A 21805-nucleotide genomic window follows, 5' to 3' on the forward strand; every position below is an offset into this window, starting at 1 on the left:
GAAAATGGCATTCATTTGCTTTAATTGAAATACTTTTACTTATTAAAAAATATATATAATCTTTGTTGTGAGTCATATTAAAAATAGTAAAAATAGCGGTATTAAACAAAACCGGAAAAGTGAAACACAATTGCTCGTAACAGATATGACGTCACGATGCCATACAAACGGACCGTGTGAAAGAGTCGCGCCGGGTGTCGAACTACAAGACCCACAATCCCTCGCGGCACATTCCTGCATAGAAACAAGATGGCTGCCCACTGTCCACCGACGGCATATTTATTTACATTGGTCGCTTTAAGATCTCAATTCGGAAATAACGACGGCATAAATACAATCGTATAGATAAACACTTGCCTACTGTCCCCATATCGAGCTTGTAGCTTGTTTTTTTACTCACCGTCGTCCGTCACTGATAGAGGTAGTTTTTGGTTTCTTTTCATCTGAGCTGCCCGGCCAGGTGAGCCGAACTTGTTTGTTCGAATTTTCGGACGCTTTCCCACACCCCGGCCTGTCGCTATGTTCATCCCCGTCAAGTCATCTTACTTCCGCGTGAGTCCGGCAATTGTCAACCGTGAACTGGGCAAGACCAAAATGAGATAGCGAGAGGCGGTGTGGCGCGTTTTCGAAGCAACACCAAAGCGAACGAAACGTCATGTTTGGGAATCTCTTTGAGGAGGATGCCAATGAGGGTGCCTCGGGTTTCTCTGCCTTCTCGACCTCTGGGGGGGCCAAATCTGCCAAGTCGGGAGACGAACCCCCTGCTCCACGAGGAAGAAGCAAGCTGTGTGGTATCAGGAACCAGGGAGGGACGTGCTACCTCAACTCCCTGCTCCAGACTCTCTTGTTCACCCCCGAGTTCAGAGGTGAGGCTGCAGGTGTGAGCACAAAACTCCCGTTGTCTTGTTAATATGTTTTTTTCGTTTCCGCAGAGGAGCTGTTCGCCTTAGGGACTGATGAATTGGGATGTCTCTGTGATAAAGACAAACCAGGGGCCAACGTAAGTACGGACCTGGAAGTACAAGATTAACCCTTGTCATTTCCCCCTGTGAGGTGTCATTTTACAAGGGTTATTCCTACAGGTGCGCGTCATCCCTCTGGAACTCCAGAGACTCTTCGCCTGTCTTTTGCTGGTGGACCAACAGAGCGCCTCCACGGCTGACCTCACTGACAGCTTTGGCTGGAACAGCAATGAGGTGTGTATGTGTGTGTGGTCATTGCCAAGACAAAGAGAAAGCATACCTATCAACCTTGGCAAATAGCTGCCCTTATAATTGATTACAAGTCCCATATAAAAGTTGTAGTATGCCGTACATTATTTGAAATGATAAAAAAAAAAAAACACAAGCGGAAATGCAGTTTACTTACTTACTTCTTGGTTATAACTAGTTGATTCCTCGATTGCAACACAAATGCCGGACTTCAAATAGGGAAACGGAAATACAAACAATGTGGTGCGCATGCGCATATCACGCTTCATCGACAGACTCGACAACAGCAGATTTTTTTTAATCGTATAAAAGTTGTTATACGTCGTACATAATTCAAAATGATAAAAAAAGCGTATAAAATACGGGGAAAACCTACAAGTTCACAGGTATGAGAAATGGACTTAAAATGGTTCACATTAATGTAATCTGTGATGTTCTCTTATCTGTGAATTAATCACTTAAATGAATCAAATTTCCTATAGCTCAATTTTTTTCTCCAAATGTATAACTTAAATGTAGAAAACTAGTATAAATACAAAAGCTTGGTCTAAACAAACATGCAAATCAAACATCTTAAGATGGAGGACACTGATTCGCTGTGGCGATCCCTGAAGGGAAAAGACGAAAGGAAAATAAGTTCCCCTATATAATATATATAATATATAATAATGCTCCCTTGCTTAATTTATGGTAAATATCCCTTGCTGAGGATTTTGCTCCAGATGTCGTTTGTCGTCATTGTGCACAATGCAATATTTGCATAGCGGCTTTCAAAACTCTCAAGTACACTTTTCAGTCACGGTATAGTCCGAAGCACGAACCATGGCATTTTCTGTGTAGCTCTCTCTCTCTTGTTTCTATTTATAATTGTATTTTATTTATTATAGTACCTATGCTTGTCTGTGACTGTAAAGTATCCTTAAGCGCTTTGAAAGGTGCTTAAAGTGTAATGTATTATTATTATTATTACTTAACGAGGCTCAGCTTACTTTTCGGATTTACCGTCATAAATCAATCACTGGCACTCGCCTTTCTGAGCAAGCCATATGGGATGCCGCAAAGAGGTCAGGCCCGTTGGGTGGAGCAATTCCATTTTGTCCAGAGGCACTCCAGCTGCGTTGCTTGCGTCAATACTTTATAAGCCAGGTAAGCGGGCGGAGTGGGGGAGTGTCGTGGAAGGACCAGGCTTCCAGTTTAAAGGCTCTGTTATGACACGCTTGTTGTTGACAACACAACGTTGGAAATGCAAATAAACGGCCTCAAGGCTAAAATTACATCAATAAACGTCCGATTTGAATATTTTAAAAGCTGATATCCCTTGCGTGTTGATTTAATGCGCTTTAATGCGTGTTGATTTAATACGTTTTTTTTTCTAACATTTGTATCTCATTCGCTGCCATTCCCGAATTTATCCGAGAATTAAAAAGCATATTGTCGAGCGTCATTCCCGAATTTGTTCGGATTTTTTTTTTTTCTTGCAGAGGGTGCTGATAAAGCGCTGGTTAGACCTCTGGCAATTTTTTCCCTTCCATGAGGGGGCAGCATTTACCTTTTGTCCATATTATAATAATAATAATAATAATCCATTTCATTTATAAGCGACTTTCAAAACTCTCAAGGTCACTTTACAGTCACATGATAAGTTTTTCTGCAGGTGAGCAGCGGCAGCCACACGCGCCAGCTTTCACTCAACCCGGAAGTAACTCAAATAGATAGAATCAGCACTTTGTTACAACTTCAGCTGTTGTAAAAGCGCTATGTAAATAAATATGTATTGTATTTTGTACAGCTGACCCCATTTCAAGCTCAGATAACCACAGACCCATATAACTTAGGAATTAACTATTTTTTTCTGATGAAAGAGGAGAGTCAATTATACACTAAACAAACAATACAATAAAATACAGTAAAGTCTCGTTATATCGATATTCAAGGGAGTCCGAAAAAATATCGATATAACCGGGACTATCAATATATCCGATATCGATATAACGAGACTTTACTGTACGTCCTAATTTATTAATATTAGCCCTAGTATATAAAAAGTTTCATGTCATGACAGCGTTTTACTCCCGACCTTCTTGCCTTTCTCTCTCTCCCAAAAAAACATTCCGGGAATTCCTGCAAGATTATGATTTATTTCATCAGAAAATACCGGCTGCAACTTTTTTTTTCTTCCTCCTGTCAAAATTATGATCCCCCCCAGACCCCGCAGAGGAAAAAGATTTTAATCTCATCAATTTATGACAGGAAAAAAAATATTTTATGATTCTTTTCAGAATATGAAAACAAGTGTGAAAATATTAGCTTGACAATGAGAACATAAATACAGATCGACACTCTTTTAACTAGTTTCGAACCGCTGAACGGAATGCGATGTAGCCCCCTGCTGAATTCTTCATTGTTGTCTTTATCCTGTGAAATCTACAGAGAACAAATCAACACGACGTGCAAGAACTGAACCGGATTCTTTTCAGCGCTCTGGAAAAATCCCTAGTGGGGACTTCTGGCAGCACGTTCATCCGCCGCTTGTATCACGGCACCATCGTTAACAGCATCGTCTGCAAGGAATGCGGCAACGTTAGCCAACGACAGGTCCTCGACGCTCACCCTGCATTGGTGTCCTTTTCAAAACAAATTCCGTTTGACGCAATCGAATGAAATGCGTTCATCAGGAGGATTTCCTGGATCTGACGGCGTGCGTCTGCGGCGTATCCGGCCTGGAAGAGGCTTTGTGGAGCATGTTTGTGGAGGAGGAGTTGTTCCAAGGCAATAATTTGTACAGCTGTGCAACATGTGACAAGCTGGTCACTGCTGCCAAGGTAAAAACGACTTTACTGTCCAGGTAAAACATTTTTTTTTACTCATTTACTGCCAGACGAATTGCAAAAATGTGTCCTGTCCAGTGCCGGGTTTTTTGTCATTTTCACTCAAATTTCAGGATTCACAGATTTTTAGGACGATATAAACATTCAACGGAGCGTCAGGGACCTAAGGCTCTCTTCTTTAATCAGAAGAGTGTTAATTCCTAAATTATATTGGTCCGGAGTTATCTGATCTTGAAATGAGGGTGGCTGTCCAAAATACAATGCTATAATTATAATCCGTTTCATATACATACATATTGGTTTATATAGCGCTGTACAAAAGATAAATGCTGCTCCCTTGTGAGAGAAAAAGATTGTCAGAGATCTGACCAGCGCATTATCTGCACCCCCCGCAAAAACAAAAAACAAAAAACAAAACCTGACCAAATTTGGAAATTGCAGTGAATGAGTTCATATTACTGTAGGCTATATTTCATACGTTTTCTCCATTTGTATACATTTTTTTTTTTTATCATTTTAAATAATGTACGGCGTACTACAACTTTTATACAGTATTTTTTTTTTACGTTTAATCTTGAACCGATCTTACAAAGACCATTTTGTCTGAAATCCAGAGTTAATTCCTAAATTATATGGGTCTGGAGTTATCTAAGCTTGAAATGAGGGCGGCTGTCCAAAATACAATGCAATACATACATATTGGTTTATATAGCGCTGTACAAAAGGTAAATGCTGCCCCTTGTGGGAGACAAAAAGATTGTCAGAGGTCTGACCACTGCTTTATCAGCACCCCCAAGTAAAAAATAAATGAATAAATAAATAAAATTTGGGAATGGCAGTGAATGAGTTCATATTGATTTTGTGCAGAGAAATGTGTGAATCTTTGAGGATATACTGTAGGCTATATTTTTTGTTAGCTTATGTGCAGCATACCTGTCAATGTATACATTTTCTCCGTATGTACTTTTTTTTATCCTTTCAAATAATGTATGCGGTACTAGAACTGTTTTACAGTATTTTTTTTATTTTTTTTTATCATTAACCAATCTTACAAAGACCATTTTGTCTGAAATCCAAAGTTAATTCCTAAATTATGTGTGTCTGGAGTTATAATAATAATAATACATTTCATTTCTAAGCGCCTTTCAAAACTCTCAAGGACACTTTACAGTCACAGGATATTTTTTCTGCGGGTGAGCAGCGGCAGCCACATGTGCCAACGTTCACTCAACCCGGAAGTTCTTTCATTATTAGAATGAATAACCAAACCAATAAATAAATACGTAAATATATATACACAAACAAACACATACATAAATACATATATAAATACGTAAATAACTATGTAAATAAATACATAAATAAATACATGAATAAATATAAACAAACAAATAAACACATAAACAAATACTTAAATAAATACATACATAAATACATATATAAATACATATAGAAATACATATAGAAATACATATAGAAATACATAAATAAATACATAACTATATATATAAACAAACAAATACATAAACACTTAAATAAATAAATGCATACATACATATATAAATACATCAATAAATACCTATATAAATACATAAATAACTACATAAATAAATATAAACAAACACATAAATACATAAATAAATATAAACAAACAAATAAATACATAAAGAAATACTTACATAAATACATACATATATAAATACATGGCAGTGGCTGTACAAAAAAATACAATACATACATATTGATTTATATCGTGCTTTAACAGTAGCTGAAGCTGTAACAAAGCGCTAACATGGGCAAAAGGCAAACGCTGCCCCCTCGTGGATGGGAAAAACATTGCCAGAGGTCTGACCAGCGCTTTATCGGCACCCAAGCAAAAAAAAACCTCAAATTCGGGAATGGCAGGAAATGAGTTAACACTTATTCCTTTCCTCAGTCTGCCAAGTTGAAAAAGCTCCCCCCGTTCATGACGGTGTCCTTACTGAGGTTCAGCTTTGACTGTAATAAATGTGAACGCTACAAGGAAACAGGCCGCTACAGCTTCCCCCTCGCCATCAACCTGAGGCCATTTTGTGAACAGGTACTAACCACAAATTCTACATTAAATTCAAGTAAAAAATATCGCCTGTCAATCTAAAATGAATAGCATGCTACACGGCCCCTTTTGTGTCATTCCAGACTGACGGAGAAGACGCCGATTATTCCTACGAGCTGTTCTCCGTCATTATCCACAAGGGCGGTTGCTACGGCGGCCATTACCATGTTCACATTAAAGATATCGAACGCCTTGGTTGCTGGGAGCCGGCGGTGAGAGAAGAAAAAAAACCTATCAAAACGCCGGATTAGATACCCGAATGAATCTCTGTGTCTTTTGTCAGGAGGAGGACTGTAACAAAAAAAAAGCCAAGCAGGAAGCGATGGACGTGTGTGAAACCAAAATGGCGGAAAATGATCCTTTATCTGTCCTCACTGCTATTATTGAACAGGTAGAGCAAATTAAATAAAAAAATATTTCAAAATGATCAATTATATCAAAGAATTATACTCATTCACTGCCAGACGTGTAAAAATGAAAAAAAAAAAAACAACTTAGACTCTCTTCTTTCATCAGAAAAAGTGTTAATTCCTAAATTAAATGGTTCTGGAGTTATATAAGATTGAAATGGGGGGGGCACTGTATTAAATACAATGCAATACATACATATTGGTTTATATCGCGTTTTAACAACTGCTGAAGCTGGAAAAAAAGCGCTAACATGTAAAGAAGGGAAATGCTGCCCCCTTGTGTTCAAGGAAAAAAAAAACATTGCCAGAGGCCATGGCCAGCGCTTTATCGGCACCCAAGCATGAAAAATCAAAACCAGAACAAATTCGGGAATGGCGCTCTGTCATATTTTCAATTCCCTTTTAAATTTGTGAATAGCAATGAATGAGTTCACAATTAACAATTAACATTATAACAATTTAATATTATTGATTTTATTATGAACCAATTTATGCCAAGCGTGTTCATATGAACAGTTAAATTCATTTTCAAATGCATTAACATTGTATAATAATAATAATAACATTTCATTTATAATAATAATTCAAAACTCTCAAGGTCACTTCACAGCCACAGTATAAGTTTCTTGCCACATTAATTATTGTTAATTATATACTACTCATTTTGATACTTTGTTTTGATTTTATTTAGATTTTTTTTAACATGAATTCATCTGTGTTCATATAAGCACGCTTGGCGTAATAATAATAATAATAATAATAATAATAATGCTTGATTTAAAATCGCTTTTCAAAACTCTCGAGGACACTTTACAGTCACAGGATAAGTTTGGGTTAACAATGATTAATTATTAACAATTGTAATCAATTACTAATCGCTAATTATTAATTAATTAATAATTAATTAATAATTTTTAATTTAATTTAATTTAATTTTTAATTAATATTTTTATTTAATAATCAATTGACAACAAACAATCATTTGTGTTCTAAAAATCAATAATTATAAACTATAATAAGTTATATACATTTATAATCATGAACTATACATTGTAAATGGTCAATTACCATAAATAAATATGAATTCTTAATGATAAATGATAATAAAATAATCTTTCTTGTGGGTGTCATTAGTGATGATTTTTTTTATAACTTTTTTTAGGAGACATCCAAGAGCATCCGATTGGACCAATTGGGTCAGAAAGTCATGGAGAAGGTCGGTTCCTCCTGGAGCAAAGCCTTTAAGAGAGACTATGGACCAATTGGCAAGGTGGGTGTGTTTTAAATTGTCACCTGCAAAATGTGGGGATGTGCCCGACTTCATTCTAGTTGTCATAAATATTTCTTTAGCGAGAATAATTGTACATTTGTCCGGTCAATCTCACCTGTTCCCGATTCTTTCTCCCATGAAAAAGTTCCTCCAGTCCCACAATGACGTTTTCGTGTTGGTGAGCAACGGCACCCAAGTCGCACTGAAGGCAATCAGCCCCGTAATCGACCCCCCTTGTCCTGCAAACCATGAAGGTGGCACCGTTGCGCAACTGCAGGGCCATGAAGAGGTCCGATTAAACCATAATAAAGGAAGTTAACTCATTCACTGCCAGACCATGTGCAAAAATGCGTCCCACTCCTGTGCCAGGGTTTTTGTCATTTTCACTCAAATTGCAGGACCCACAGAATATTGAGTTTTAGGACTACATCAACATTCAAAACAGCGTAAGAAATCTTCGACTCTCTTCTTTGATCAGAAAAAAAAAGAGTTCATTCCTAAGTTATATGGATCTGGAGTTATCTGAGCTTGAAATGGGGCCGGCTGTCCAAAATACAATGCAATACAAATACAGTAAAGTCTCGTTATATCGATATCGGTTATATCGATAGTACTGCTTATTACGATACTATTTCTATGAACGCAAGGAGAAAATTTACATGCCGCAGGATTGGATATATCGATAGTCTGGTTAGATCGATATTTTTTCCGACTCCCGAGAATATCGATATAACGAGACTTTACTGTATATTGGTTTATATAGCGCTTTAACAGCTGAAGCGGAAACAGAGTGCTAACATGGGAAAAAAAAGAAAAATGCTGCCCCTTGTGGAAGGTAAAAACATTCCCAAAGGTCTGTCCAGTGCTTTATCGGCACCCCCCAAAAGCAGGAAAAACTAAAACCTGAAGAAATTCAGGAATGGCGCGTCACATCCTGCTTTTCAATTCCCGAATAAATTCGTGAAATGGCAGTGAATGAGTTAAAATGCCCCCCCCTCTCGGTGGATGTGAAGTGAGGAAATTCCTCTCCGTCATCTACAGGCTAGCCACTGGTTTGACTTGAATGACTCCACGGTGACTTCCATCAGGGTGTCGGATATCCAGAAGCAGTTTCAAGGCAAAGAGAGCGCCTACATGCTGTTCTACAGGAAGAGTCAGCTGCAGCGGCCAAATGACGGTAACAAAACGTGAAAAAAAAAACACCCGATGGAAACAACCCGAAGAAACCGATGTGCGTTTCGCTTTGCAGCGCTCGGAAACCCTTGCTATAAAGTTCCCCATCGTCTCATTCAAATGGCTCAGGAGGAGAACATGAAGCTACAGCGGATGAGGTACCAGCGTTTTTTTAATGCCTATAAAGTCATAAAATTGCAATTTTTTTTTTTTTAAAAAGACAACTCCAACCCACAAGACTTCAACGACATCAAAGTCATCATTGTCCCCTATTGCAGGGAGGAATACGAGTCCACCCACAACCACGTGGAGATCCGTATCCACCTGTCATCTTCCTACCAACTGAGAAACGGAGCACTGCAGCCAATCAACGGCGAGCCCGATACCGGCGCGGCGCTTCTCTTCGATCGACGAAAAACCGTCGGAGATCTGCGATTAGCTATTTACGAGGTGTGGATTCGCAAAACGCCGTTTAAATTAACTCATTCACTGCCAGATGATGTGCAAAAACGTGTGCCAGGGTTTTTGTCATTTTCACTCAATTTTTAGGACCTACTATGTAATTGAGTTTTTGGACTACCTAAACATTCAATTCAGTGGAAGAAACCGTAGACTCTCTTCTTTCATCAGAAAAAAAAATAGTTAATTCCTAAGTTATATGGGTCTGGAGTTATCTGAGCTTGAAATGGGGGCGGCAGTACAAAATACAATACATGCATATTGATTTATATAGCGCTTTAACATACACAGCTGAAGCTTCGTCTGTGTAAGCTCTCAGTCGTACAGGAGTGGTCCATCGATGAAAAGGTTTCTTCAGCCATCATCTGTACAAATTTGAAAGTGTCGGGTGTTTCGCTCCTCATCCGAAAAGCTTGGTCAGCTGTAAAATAGCAAAACCCTTCACTGAATTGCCATGTTGGTTTGAAGGTTTAATTACAATCGTGCTTCCAACAGCTTAGATCGTTACCACGTAGGCTTAGTCATGCTGATGAGGTGATACCGGTGCGAATGGGGCAATCAGAGCCAGTCATAGAACATAATCAGACAGGACAAAAGAAATAATCAGATTAGCTTCAGGGAATAGTCCTCTGCTACCCCCAACCTTAAAGCAGAGACCTATCAAAGCAGAGGTCTGACACCCGCACGTCTGGACATGAGGGATATACCGTATATAGGGCCAGAGCTACCAGCACAACTTTAGTTTGCTGACGAAGCTTTTTGGATGAGGAGCGAAACATCCGACACCTTCAAAAAAAGTACAGATGACGACTGAGGAAACCTTTTCAACAGCTGAAGCTGTAACAAAGCGCTAACATGGACAAAAGGCAAACGCTGCCTCCTCGTAGAAGGGAAAAAACATTGCCAGAGGTCTGACCATCGCTTTATCGACATCCCTTACAAGAAAAACCCAAACCTGAAAAAATTTGGGAATGGCGCTCACACTTTTCAATTCCCGAATAAATTCAGAAATGGCAGCAAATGAGTTTATGACCAGCGACAAAAAAAACAAACAAATCTTTATCGTTAACAGCAAGAACAGTGGGAAGGCGACATGGTACTGACCTTAGCCAAGACGCTTCCAGCGGGTCTCCACCTCTACAATGCTCTCGCAGGTACGAACGGAACACCTCTTTCGCGTTACAATCGACTGCGTCTATTTGATTTTGCGGATGTTTGACTTATTACAGATGACAGCATCTTGCTGTGCAGCGCAGGCATCGATACCAACCCTGACTTGTTTGTTTGGAACGGACGAGAGGTAAGAAACGAGTTAAAAATGCTAACAAAATAAATTTAGAAAAATGTCAGAATAATTTAGAGTGGCCTAAGCTATTAAAGGACAACCGACGTCACTTTTTTATTTTTTTTGACTGACACCAGAAAAAAACGTTTTATAGTTTCAAATTGTCGTTATTTATTTTTATTAATTAAAGTTTCAAATGTCTGTATTCACACTTCTTTAACCTTTAACTTTCTTCACATAAAGAAAATATTGAACATGAACTGTCCTAAACATTGCTAATCTTGCCTACTTGTTCAGCTCCACACACAAGTTTCATTCATATCAATCATGTGGACCGTACTAACATTAATCTTTCATATCAAGGCGGGCCGCAAAATATCCTTTCAGAGGCCGCAGTTGGCCCGCGGGCCGCTAGTTTGAGACCACTGCTGTATAGGATAGTTGCCCATGTGTTACAGCTTCAACTGTTGTTAAAGTGCTATATAAATAAATATATAACGTGTTATTATTATTATTATTTTTATTAATAATAATACATTTCATTTTTAAGCGCCTTTCAAAACTCTCAAGGTCACTTTACAGTCACAGGATTATTACAGTAAAGTCTCGTTATATCGATATCGGATATATCGATAGTCCCGGTTATATCGATACTATTTCTACGCACGCACGGAGAAAATTACATGCAAACAGGGTCGGATATATCGATAGTCCCGGTTATATCGATATTTTTTCGGACTCCCTTGAATATCGATATAACGAGACTTTACTGTATTACTATTATTATTATTTTTTAATTTTTTTTTGACAAGCGAAATTTCTGCAGGTATGTGGTGCAAGTATTCTAACCGGAGCCGAGTGGGAGCCCGTGCTGCTCACCGTCGTCCGACCCTCCCTGGAGGCGCATGACGAACCAATGGCGGCGGCGGCGATCAACGAGACCGGCGACAACATGGACGCCGGGGCTCTGAAAAAGGAACCCAGGGCCTTCGCCGGCGGCGCCACCCTCGGCGAAGTACGGGAGGCCTTGGGACAGCCCGCCGGTAGTTTGCTGTGTCAGGAGCAAATTGGCGTTAAAGGGGGAGAGTGCGGGGCGGGCGGGGGCGCCAGCGGGTGGCGGGTGTTTTCGCCCGATGACATGTTGAGGACCCTCAAGGAGTTGTCGCTTAAAGATGGAGACGCCATGCTGGTGCTTGAACCACAGTCTTTTGAAAACAGGTAAGCACTAGTGCAAAAATGTTTGATTTTTATCTCGATTTTCGTTCGTAGCTCATGCTAACGATACATAGCATAATTTTGTAATTTGAAACGAAAAAAAAAAAATCACACTTCCAAATTATTATGCATTCAAGACATTTTTTTTTCCAAGTCATCATTTGTCGTTTACCTAGCAAAGCTCTTTCGTCGCTTGTTTCCTTTAGCATGTTCACCATGAACGGAGACGTCATCACGGTGACGACGCCGTCTGATTGCCGATGGCTCCAAGTGGAGTTTCAACCGCAGAGGGGTCGCCTTGGCGGAGGCGACGAAAAACACAGCCGGACGGTCAAGGTTCCCGCCGCAGGAGATACGGTCGGCCATTTTGTTCGTTTGTTTGTCCCTTTTTTTTTAAGCACGTTGTGCTTGTGTTTGTGTGTGAGTGTGGTCGGCCATTTTGTTTGCTTTCTCTTTCTTTTAACCACTTAAAATCAAGCAACTAACATTGTGTGGTGTGTGTGTGTGTGTGTGTGTGTGTGTGTGTGTGTGTGTGTGTGTGTGTGTGTGTGTGTGTGTGTGTGTGTGTGTGTGTGTGTGTGTGTGTGTGTGTGTGTGTGTGTGTGTGTGTGTGTGTGTGTGGTCAGACATTTTGTTTACTTTCAATTTTTTTAACCAATTAAAATCAAACACCTGACATCGTGTGTGTGCATGTGGTCAGCCATTTTGTTTGCCTTCTATTATTATCTTTAGTTTTTTAAGCACTTAAAATCAAGCAACTAACGTGTGTGTGTGTGTGTCTGCGCGTGTGTGTGGTCGGACATTTTGTTTACTTTCTATTTTTTTAACCACTTAAAATCAAGCAACTAACATTGTGCGTGTGTGTGTGGTCGGCCATTTTGTTTGCTTTCTCTTATTTTTTTTTTTTTTTTACTACTTAAAATCAAGCACCTGACATTATACTTGTGTGTGGTCGGCCATTTTGTTTGCTTTCTTTTTTTTAACTACTTTAAATCAAGCACCTGACATTATACTTGTGTGTGGTACGCCATTTTGTTTGCTTTCTCTTTTTTCAAGCAACTAACATTGTGTGTGTGGTCGGCCATTTTGTTTGCTTTCTCTTATTTTTTATTTTTTTACTACTTAAAATCAAGCACCTGGCATTATACTTGTGTGTGGTCGGACATTTAGTTTACTTTCTATTTTTGTTTTAACCAATTAAAATCAAACACCTGACATGCGTGTGTCCGCGCATGTGTGTGCATGTGGTCAGCCATTTTGTTTACTGTCTATTTTTTAACCCATTAAAATCAAAAACCTTACATTGTGTGTGTGCTTGTGCACGTCTATCCACAGCTCCTGGGTGAGGTGAAACAGAGGGCCCTCAAGGAGCTGCAACTACCAGGCAAGACGCTCACCCCTCGATTTGTGACATACAATATTTTCTATCCTGCAACATAACCAGATTTTTTTTGGGGTGGGGGCATAATTCACTTCATGTGTATGCCGTAGTTAAGTCGTTTTCATGGGTTGTATTTGTTGTTGAAAATTTGAGAACCGCTGATGGGGACTATTTGGCATTTCGGCTCAGCCACCCTCACTTTGTAAGGGAGGTTAAAGGACAACCGATGTCACTTTTTTGTTTTTTTAACTGACACCAGAAAAACGTTTTATAGCATCTAAAATACCCAAAACACGCAGTATGATATTTTTAGTCAAATGCAAAACACCAATAAAAATGACTTAAAGTGTCCAAAATCTGCAAAAAAATTGAGCTGTGAATTGGGCATTTTCAGAAAGTCCCGCCCCCCGTTCGTGACGTCACGCCAAGACGTCTTGCATTGCTAGTGAATCAAAACAATGGCTTCAGATTCGGAGAATATGCTTTCTTGTTACACATCCAGTTATGAATATGATTCAAATAGTTCTGAAGAGGAAAGCATACGTTTTTGCAATCGATTAAAGAATTTATTTGTGCCATTTTGAGGCAACATTTGGGGGAAAATCGCTCACCCAAAAAAAAGGCACAAAATGGCGACCTCCTGTGGACACCTCCGTTTCCACAGGCTGATAAATTCCTTATATGGCGCTTGGACGCCCTCTTCTGGCTGCTTTTGGGTGCAACACGAGGTCCCCAGACCAAACAAGTACAGCAAAATACATTGACGTGATGGAAGGACCGCTACAATGCCTCTTTTTTTACGGTCAAGGGCGGTCCTTTAGTGACGTCACGTACGGACTCGTCACCAACTCAAAAACAAGACTTCCTGAATATTCAGCGCGAGTCTTAAAAGGTAAAATATAGCTATATGCGGTGGAATCTTCGTAAAATACGCTGAGTAGAAGTCATTTGAAGCCATTTTACAAATTATGGACACAACTTGTCCGGAGACGTTGCTTGTCCTTTAAATAAGGACGTGCTCTGACTATTCATTTAGACTTAAGTCTGCTCTGGTAAATTTCCATTCCTCTCCTCACCAGGTGCAGAAAAAGAATACTGCCTGAGACAGATGGACATCACTGGGAAACTCCTTCCTCCAGGTAGTCTGTTTGATGTATGACTTTTCATGGCTGCGGAACTCCCCGAACCCACCCATCCCCCCCCACTCATTTAGAAAACACCACTTTGTTGCTCTGTCATTGTCGAACCTCATTAAATTCTTAAAAGCTGCGGCTGCCTTGTCATTTCCTACCTTTTGAACGTTGTGCCGTTGTGACGCCTCCTCCCCCCGTCTGGTGATGTGAACAGTCAGCGAGGATCTGTGCGTGCGGGACGCCGGCGTGCGCCTCATGACCACCGTGATGCTTTGTATGGGCCGTGCTCCCCAGCCTTCGCAGGTCTGTTTTGATTTTTTTCATTTTTTTATCAACTCTATGAACACCCCTAACAATTAGCATAAAGTAGTGATTGGATAAATGGCGTTTCCCTTTTGTTTTTATTGCAGCTTTTTCTGCACTTTTCTGTGGCTTCACCGCCCCCTGCTGGAATTGAGGAGATGGACATGAATATAGAAAAGACCTGCACCGTCAAAGAGGTAAAAAATGTGCAATAATAATAATCATCATCATAATAATAATCATCATCATCATAATAGTAATAATGCTAATCATAATAGTAATAGTAATACATTGAAGTTATAAGCGCCTTTCAAAACACTCATGGTTTTCTGTGGGTGAGCAGCGGCGGCCACACGCTCAACCCGGATTAACTCAAAAATAAAGAAAGCTATCTAGCTAGCTAATAGTTAGCTAGATAGCTAATAGATAGCTAGCTAATATGTTTCCTGACTCAAATAGCTAGCTAATAAATAGCTAGATAGCTAAAAGATAGTTAGCTCATATGTTTCCTGACTCAAATAGCTGGCTCGCTAGCTATATAGCTAATAGCTAGCTAGCGTCATAAGGTTAAATTAAAGACAAATGCAAAGAATGCAACAGGGTTTTTACATTGTGAGCCTTTTGCTGTATGCGTTTTAGCCACTTGGGGGCAGTATAATATAAAAATAAGATAAATTCAATACAATACAATCCAAATTGATTTATTTACCACTTGCCAATTTTTTGGTACATGCAGTAGTTGTTTTTTCTTTTCGACTCCTTCCACCCCCACCCCTTTCAATTTTACTGCTGTATGTTGAAAATGTCCCCATTGTCGGCCTATTAAAGGCTTTTTGATTGTTGTTCTTATATCGAAAAAAAAATCCTTAAAAAAATCAACAATACTTATTAGTACTTCAGTGAAAGCTCCAAAGTTGTGTTGATATTCAACTTGTCCTAAAAAAGGAGGGTTTGCATGGTTTAAATTGTGAAAAGGATTTAAACGTAGCCTAATTCCCCTTTTTTTTTCCTTTTCTTTCTTTTTTTTTATTCAACTCACAGTGTCTGCAGACGGTGCTAAACGCTGCTGGAATTGAAGGTAAATTCTATTCCCCCTGTTATTTCGTTAACCATCAAATTGACATTTTCTGATCGCCAAGGTTTTGGTGTTTTTCAGGCACCTGTTGGCACTTGAGAAGGCTGGACTGGTGTGAGGAGGTGGGAGAGGCACTGAACGATGAGGTGGGTGTATTATTGGTGCAAAGCCATTTATCATTTGCAGGTTGAAATCCTGATCTCGGGCAATAGGATGCGGCAGTTTTAAAAACTGTGGTGAACTCTTAACTAAAAATGGTTGTATCTCAAATCATCTTTACCCTCTGAGATGAATTGAAATAGCATTATAATAATAATAATAATACATTTAATTTACAAGCGCCTTTCTGAACACTCAAGGACACTTTACAACAAAGACAACACACAAAACAGTAAAATCATGCATAAAGCAATAAATAATAAAACAGCATAATAAATTAGACCATGTAAGCAAGTTTAAAGAGGTGGGTTTTCAGGTGAGATTTGAAAGTAGGAAGGGAGTCAATGTTGCGGATGTTGGGTGGAAGTGAGTTCCAGAGTTTAGGAGCGGAGCGGCTGAAAGCTCTGCACCCCATCGTTGTGAGACGGGCAGAGGGCGTGTAGAGGTGGAGGGAGAATTAATCCGTTCCAGCGCCTCACTCCCCCAATAACATTTGTCATACATGTTTTGTCTAAAGAACAGAATAGTAAATTATTGTACTTAACAAAATCAGTGATAACATAATTAACTCATTCACTGCCAGACGTGTGTAAAAATGTGTCCACTCCAGTGCAAAGGTTTTTGTCATTTTACCTCAAAATTCAGGACCCACAGACTATTGAGTTTTAGGACTACATAAACATTCAATGCAGTGTAAGAAACTTGAGAGTCTCTTCTTCCACCAGAAAAAGAGAGTTACTTCTTAAGTTATAGTAGTCTGGAGTTATATGACTTTGAAATGGGAGCGGCTGTTCAAAATACAATACAATACAGTGAATCTATATAGCGCTTTAACAACAACAGAAGCGGAAACAAAGTGCTAACATGTAAAAAAGGGAATTGCTGCACCCTATTGGAAAGGAAAAAAACGTTGCCAGAGGTCTGACCAGCGCTTTATCAGCAATCCCCCACAATTAAAACTCTTTAAAATTTGCAACTTGTGTAAAATTTTCCCCCTTTCATTAGAATCTTGTCATGGGATTTTTTTATTATTATTTCTTAATTTACTCGATTAGCACTTTTTTCCTCAAAATATTGCTCGGAATAATATTTATATATATTTTTTTTAATGTATTTATGGGGTGGCTCGGAAGATAAACTATTGCATAAAAAAACTGGGAAAACGTGTTTTTTCTATTTGATATTTCTTAGGATGCCACTTTGGCAGAGATGAAGATAAACAATGGAGAGACACTCGTCATCTCAACAGGACGACTTCCTCCAAAAGTAATTTCATCTTGTCGAATTTCTAATTCCTAGTTTGTCCCCCTTTGTATCATCATCGATTGTATTTTATTTTTTTTATGTTTTTTTATGTTATCAGGGCTTTCTCGAGCTCTCCGTATGGCTCCATCGGGACACCGTTTCCATAGCAACAGGCGTGAACCACACAGAAAATAACCACGCCGAGAAGCAAGTGACGGACGATCACGCTAATTCTCACCCGTCCGATCACCTCCGCGTCGGCCAGGTGGAAATATCAGCGGACGTCAGCCTCGCCGAACTCAAAGCTCAGGTTAACTCTGACGGTCTGCGATGACGTTACGCTAACATAAATAGCATTTTTGTAACCAATCTGTCTGTATTTGCGCTTCAGGTGTTAACGCTTCCAGCTTTTCAGAATGCTAGCGTGCACGCCGCTTTTTTGCGTGTGTGGGAGATGGAAGGACGCAGATTGGCTCGGGTCCTCAGAGGAAATCAAATCACACTCAAGTATGATTTTTACTCACCCGAAAGTATTCGGCTTACAGTTTCCAAAATGTAGTACATTATTTATTTCAAATGTAAATAAATTATGTATTATATTTGGCAGTTTTTGCTCAATTATCTCTATCACTAATTAAATTCCATTGATTCTGTCATGGTAACGTCACTTGATGCTTTTGTCTCCAGGAAGCTAAAGATAACCAGCGGCACAAATGTTTGTGTTCAACGGCTGAAAAAAGAGGAGGCTCTCGGGTAAAATACATTTCCTTTTTTCGTTTTACAGTCTGATTTTTGCTCTTGTTTTGCTCTTTGACTTTAAAAAGACAGCTCACTTCTAAAAATAATAATTAACCGACAATATGTACTCATTCAATGTCAACCTAACTTGTCTTCAGAAGTGCTACACACATTGACTTGTTTAAAATCACAAGTTACAATATTCATTTAACAAAAGTGTCATTTTATTTCTTTTATTATTTATTAATGTTATTATATATTTTATTTCTTTGTATCTAGCTATCTCGCTGTCTATTTAGCTGGCTATCTGGCTATCTATCTAGATGGCTATCGAGCTGGCTACAGAGCTAGCTAACTGTTTGCTATCTCTTCGCTATATAACTAGCTAGCTGACTATCTAGATAGCTAGCTATTTGCTATCTCTTAGCTATCAAGCTAGCTAGCTTGCTATCTATTAGCTATCTAGATAGATATTTATTAGCTAACTAGCTAGCTTTCTATCCTTTCAGTTATTCTGGGTTGAGTGAACGCTGACGCGTCTGGCTACCACTGCTCACCCACAGAAAAACGTCTGTCACAAAACATCTTTTATTATTTATTATTGTGATTATTATTTATTTCATTTCTTTGTATCTAGCTATTTATTTAGCTGGCTAACTATCTAGATGGCTAGGTAGCCAGATATCTAGCTGCCTACCTAGCGGGCTAACTGTTTGCTATCTCTGCGCTATCTAACTAGCTAGCTGACTATCTCCATAACTAGCTATTTGTTATCTCTTAGCTATCAAGCTAGCTTGCTGGCTATCTAGCAAGCTATCTGTTAGCTATCTAGCAAGGTATTTATTTGCTAGCTAGCTAGCTTCCTATCTTTTGAGTTATTCCGGGTTGAGTGAACGCTGACGCGTCTGGCTACCGCTGCTCACCCACAGAAAAACTTCTCCCGTGACTGTAAAGTGACCTTGATAGTTTTGAAAGATGATAATAAATGCAATGTATTATTATTATGATTATTATTGTATTTTTTTATTTGTTAAATTTGTACAAAAGACCACTAAAGTCAAATAATTGTGTGAAACTTGGTGCATGAATACGAATCAACCAAGGCCATTCATATTTTTGTATATATATCATTGCATCGTTTAATAAATTTCAACATTCTTGATTTGATGCAGCCCCAAAGAAATAGTGCTGAATATTAAAATGGGAATCCCGGGGCAGAGCTGCTACCACCCGGCAGAGGAGCTGATCTGGAACGCGTCGTGCGACTCGTCGGCTGCCGGCCTACGCGCCTTCCTGGCCCAAAGCTACGGCCTTCCTGCTGGCTCTCTTCTCTTAGCCAAGCAACAACCACATAAACACACCTGGGAGGAAATCGGCAGCTGGGTGAGACATTATTATTATTATTATTATTATTATTATTATTATTAGTAGTAGTAGTAGTAGTAGTAGTAGTAGTAGTAGTAGTAGTAGTAGTAGTAGTAGTAGTAGTAGTAGTAGTAGTATTACAGACGCACATCGAGTCCACCAGGTGGCAGTAGTGAACTACTTTCATAATTGCGCTTTGGCCTCACCACTGTAGAGGTCAAACAAGTTCTCAATGTAATTTTTGTCACCCCCACCTCCCCAGAAGATGTTTTTTTTTTATTGCATTTATCTTTATGACTATATGCTGGTCAGCTTCCTCAAGAATAGCTGGAATAAACTGCACTTAATGTATTTTTTTATTTGTATTTTTTTTATCACAGAGCGTGCAGCCATCTAAGAAAAAAAAGAAGAAAAAGACAGGTTCCCTATTAGGAGCACCATTTCATCTCAAAGATGGTGATGTGATAGGTGTCAGGGTAAAGAAAAAAAAACTAAAAGAAACATAATTTTGAAGAAAAAAAATACATGGACTACTTTGGAATTTTTTGCCTTTTCCCCATTTGCAGAACCTTTTGATTGACAACAAGAACTTCTACACTCTGGAGAACAAAGAAACCCAGCAGGGCCTCGGAAAGCAGGCGGAACAACAAACCACCAGGTAGCATATTTTTTAAAAATTATTTTTACTTTTTTAGCTGCTTGAATCAATCCATATTTTTTGTGCCTCATTATGGAGCAATTGAATTTTTATAAACATTTAAAGGACAACCGACGTCTCGGGACAAGTTGTGTCCATAATTTGTAAAATGGCTTCAAATGACTTCTATAGAGCTCATTTTAATAAGATTCCACTGCATATAGCTATATTTCACGTTTTAAGACTCGCGCTGAATATTCAGGAAGTCTTGTTTTTGAGTTGGTGACGAGTCCGTACGTGACGTCACTAAAGCACCGCTCCTGACTGTAAAAAAGACGCATTGTAGCGGTCCTACCATCACGTCAATGTATTTTGCTGTACTTGTTTGGTCTGGGGACCTCGTGTTGCACCCAAAAGCCGCCAGAAGGGGGCGTCCAAGCGCCATATAAGGAATTTATCAGCCTGCTCAAAATGGCACAAATAAATTCTTTAATCGATTGCAAACATGTATGATTTCCTCTTCAGAACTATTTGAATCATATTCATAACTGGATGTGTAACAAGAAAGCATATTCTCCGAATCTGACGCCATTGTTTTGATTCTCCAGCAATGCAAGACGTCTTGGCGTGACGTCACGAACTGGGGGCGGGACTTTCTGAAAATGCCCAATTTGCAGCTCAATTTTATGCAGCTTTTGGACACTTTAAGTCATTTTTATTGGTGTTTTGCATTTGACTAAAAATATCATACTGCGTGTTTTGGGTATTTTAGATGCTATAAAACGTTTTTCTGATGTCAGTTAAAAAACAAAAAAGTGATGTCGGTTGTCCTTTAATTTTTTTTTTTAGACAGCAAACTGGAAGCTCAAAGGCGTCCAAGAGGCCAGAGGTGCCGCTGTCCATCAATGTGGGCGTCTTCAGTAGCCATTGCCACTAAGCACAAGATGGATGCGTCCTCCAATCATAACTGGCCAGGTCACAGGGTTCATTGAGCAGCCGGTGAAAGACTCAATAATACGGTTCTTGTGCATAAAGTGGTAAGAGATGATGTCATTAATGCTGTTAAAAATACAGAGAGGCAAGAAGAGGCCTTTTATTGTACATTGACGAGCAGAGCGTCGGTGCCGTTTACCCTCCCTACCTCACTTTTTTTTTTTTTGCCTTGCTGTCTACCTCGGATGCCCTCCCCCCTCTTTTTTTTAATTTTAATTTTTCAAATCTGATAAAACCACCAACAAATCAGGAAGTATTAAAAGTCCCATGCCGTAAAGTATCCTTTTCTCACATTAGTGAAACTAGCATTGTAAAGTGACCTTGAGAGTTTTGAAAGGCGCTTCGAAATTGAATGTATTATTATTATTAGCAGGATGCTATCTATTCACGAGGTTATTAGCTATCTATTCGCTAGGTATTTGTGTTCTATTCGTTAGGTATTAACTATCTATTCTCTGGCTATTAGCTATCTATTCGCTTGCTGATAGCTATCTATTCGCTAGCTATTAACTATTCGCTAGCTATTAGCTATCTATTTGCTAGCTAGCTAGCTTGCTATCTATTTGAGTTACTTCCGGGTTGAGTGAACGCTAGCGCATGTGGCTGCCGTTGCTCACCGACCGGAAAAAAAACTGATCCTGTGACTAAAGTGACCTTGAGAGTTTTGAAAGGCGCTTATAAATGAAATTTATTATTATTATTATTATTATTATTATTATTATTATTATTATTATTACTATTATTATTATTATTATTATTATTTGCTATCAATTAGCTAGCGAGCTAGCTTTCTATCTGTTTAAGTTACTTTCAGGTTGAGTGAGCGCTGG

The 21805-nt window shown here is 39.0% G+C and overlaps 1 protein-coding gene across 2 annotated transcripts; it reads left to right on the top strand.

The window, feature by feature from the left end:
- The first annotated feature begins 148 nt into the window (after positions 1 to 148).
- Positions 149 to 21210, top strand: usp40 (ubiquitin specific peptidase 40). Of its 2 annotated transcripts, none has more exons than XR_016116046.1 (31): positions 149 to 866; positions 933 to 1000; positions 1083 to 1196; positions 3642 to 3806; positions 3887 to 4033; positions 5976 to 6119; positions 6218 to 6346; positions 6418 to 6525; positions 7707 to 7814; positions 7960 to 8103; positions 8856 to 8991; positions 9064 to 9145; positions 9266 to 9437; positions 10519 to 10600; positions 10676 to 10746; positions 11558 to 11949; positions 12153 to 12303; positions 13282 to 13330; positions 14407 to 14466; positions 14675 to 14763; positions 14871 to 14960; positions 15805 to 15841; positions 15920 to 15984; positions 17189 to 17263; positions 17361 to 17552; positions 17634 to 17749; positions 17930 to 17995; positions 19153 to 19363; positions 19726 to 19801; positions 19912 to 20003; positions 20832 to 21210. XR_016116046.1 is itself a non-coding variant. In XM_089004769.1 (31 exons), the coding sequence occupies exons 1-31, from the start codon at positions 656 to 658 to the stop codon at positions 20917 to 20919; spliced, it is 3750 nt and encodes a 1249-aa protein (XP_088860895.1). In that variant the 5' UTR covers positions 150 to 655; the 3' UTR covers positions 20920 to 21210. The 2 variants fall into 2 exon arrangements, 1 of the variants encoding a protein (XP_088860895.1); XM_089004769.1 differs by having other exon boundaries at positions 150 to 866; positions 19726 to 19821.
- Positions 21211 to 21805: the final 595 nt, after the last annotated feature.

The sequence above is a fragment of the Hippocampus bargibanti genome, linkage group LG09, assembly GCF_051943395.1.
Source record: "Hippocampus bargibanti isolate YZ-2025 linkage group LG09, ASM5194339v1, whole genome shotgun sequence".
Classification (NCBI taxonomy): domain Eukaryota; kingdom Metazoa; phylum Chordata; class Actinopteri; order Syngnathiformes; family Syngnathidae; genus Hippocampus; species Hippocampus bargibanti.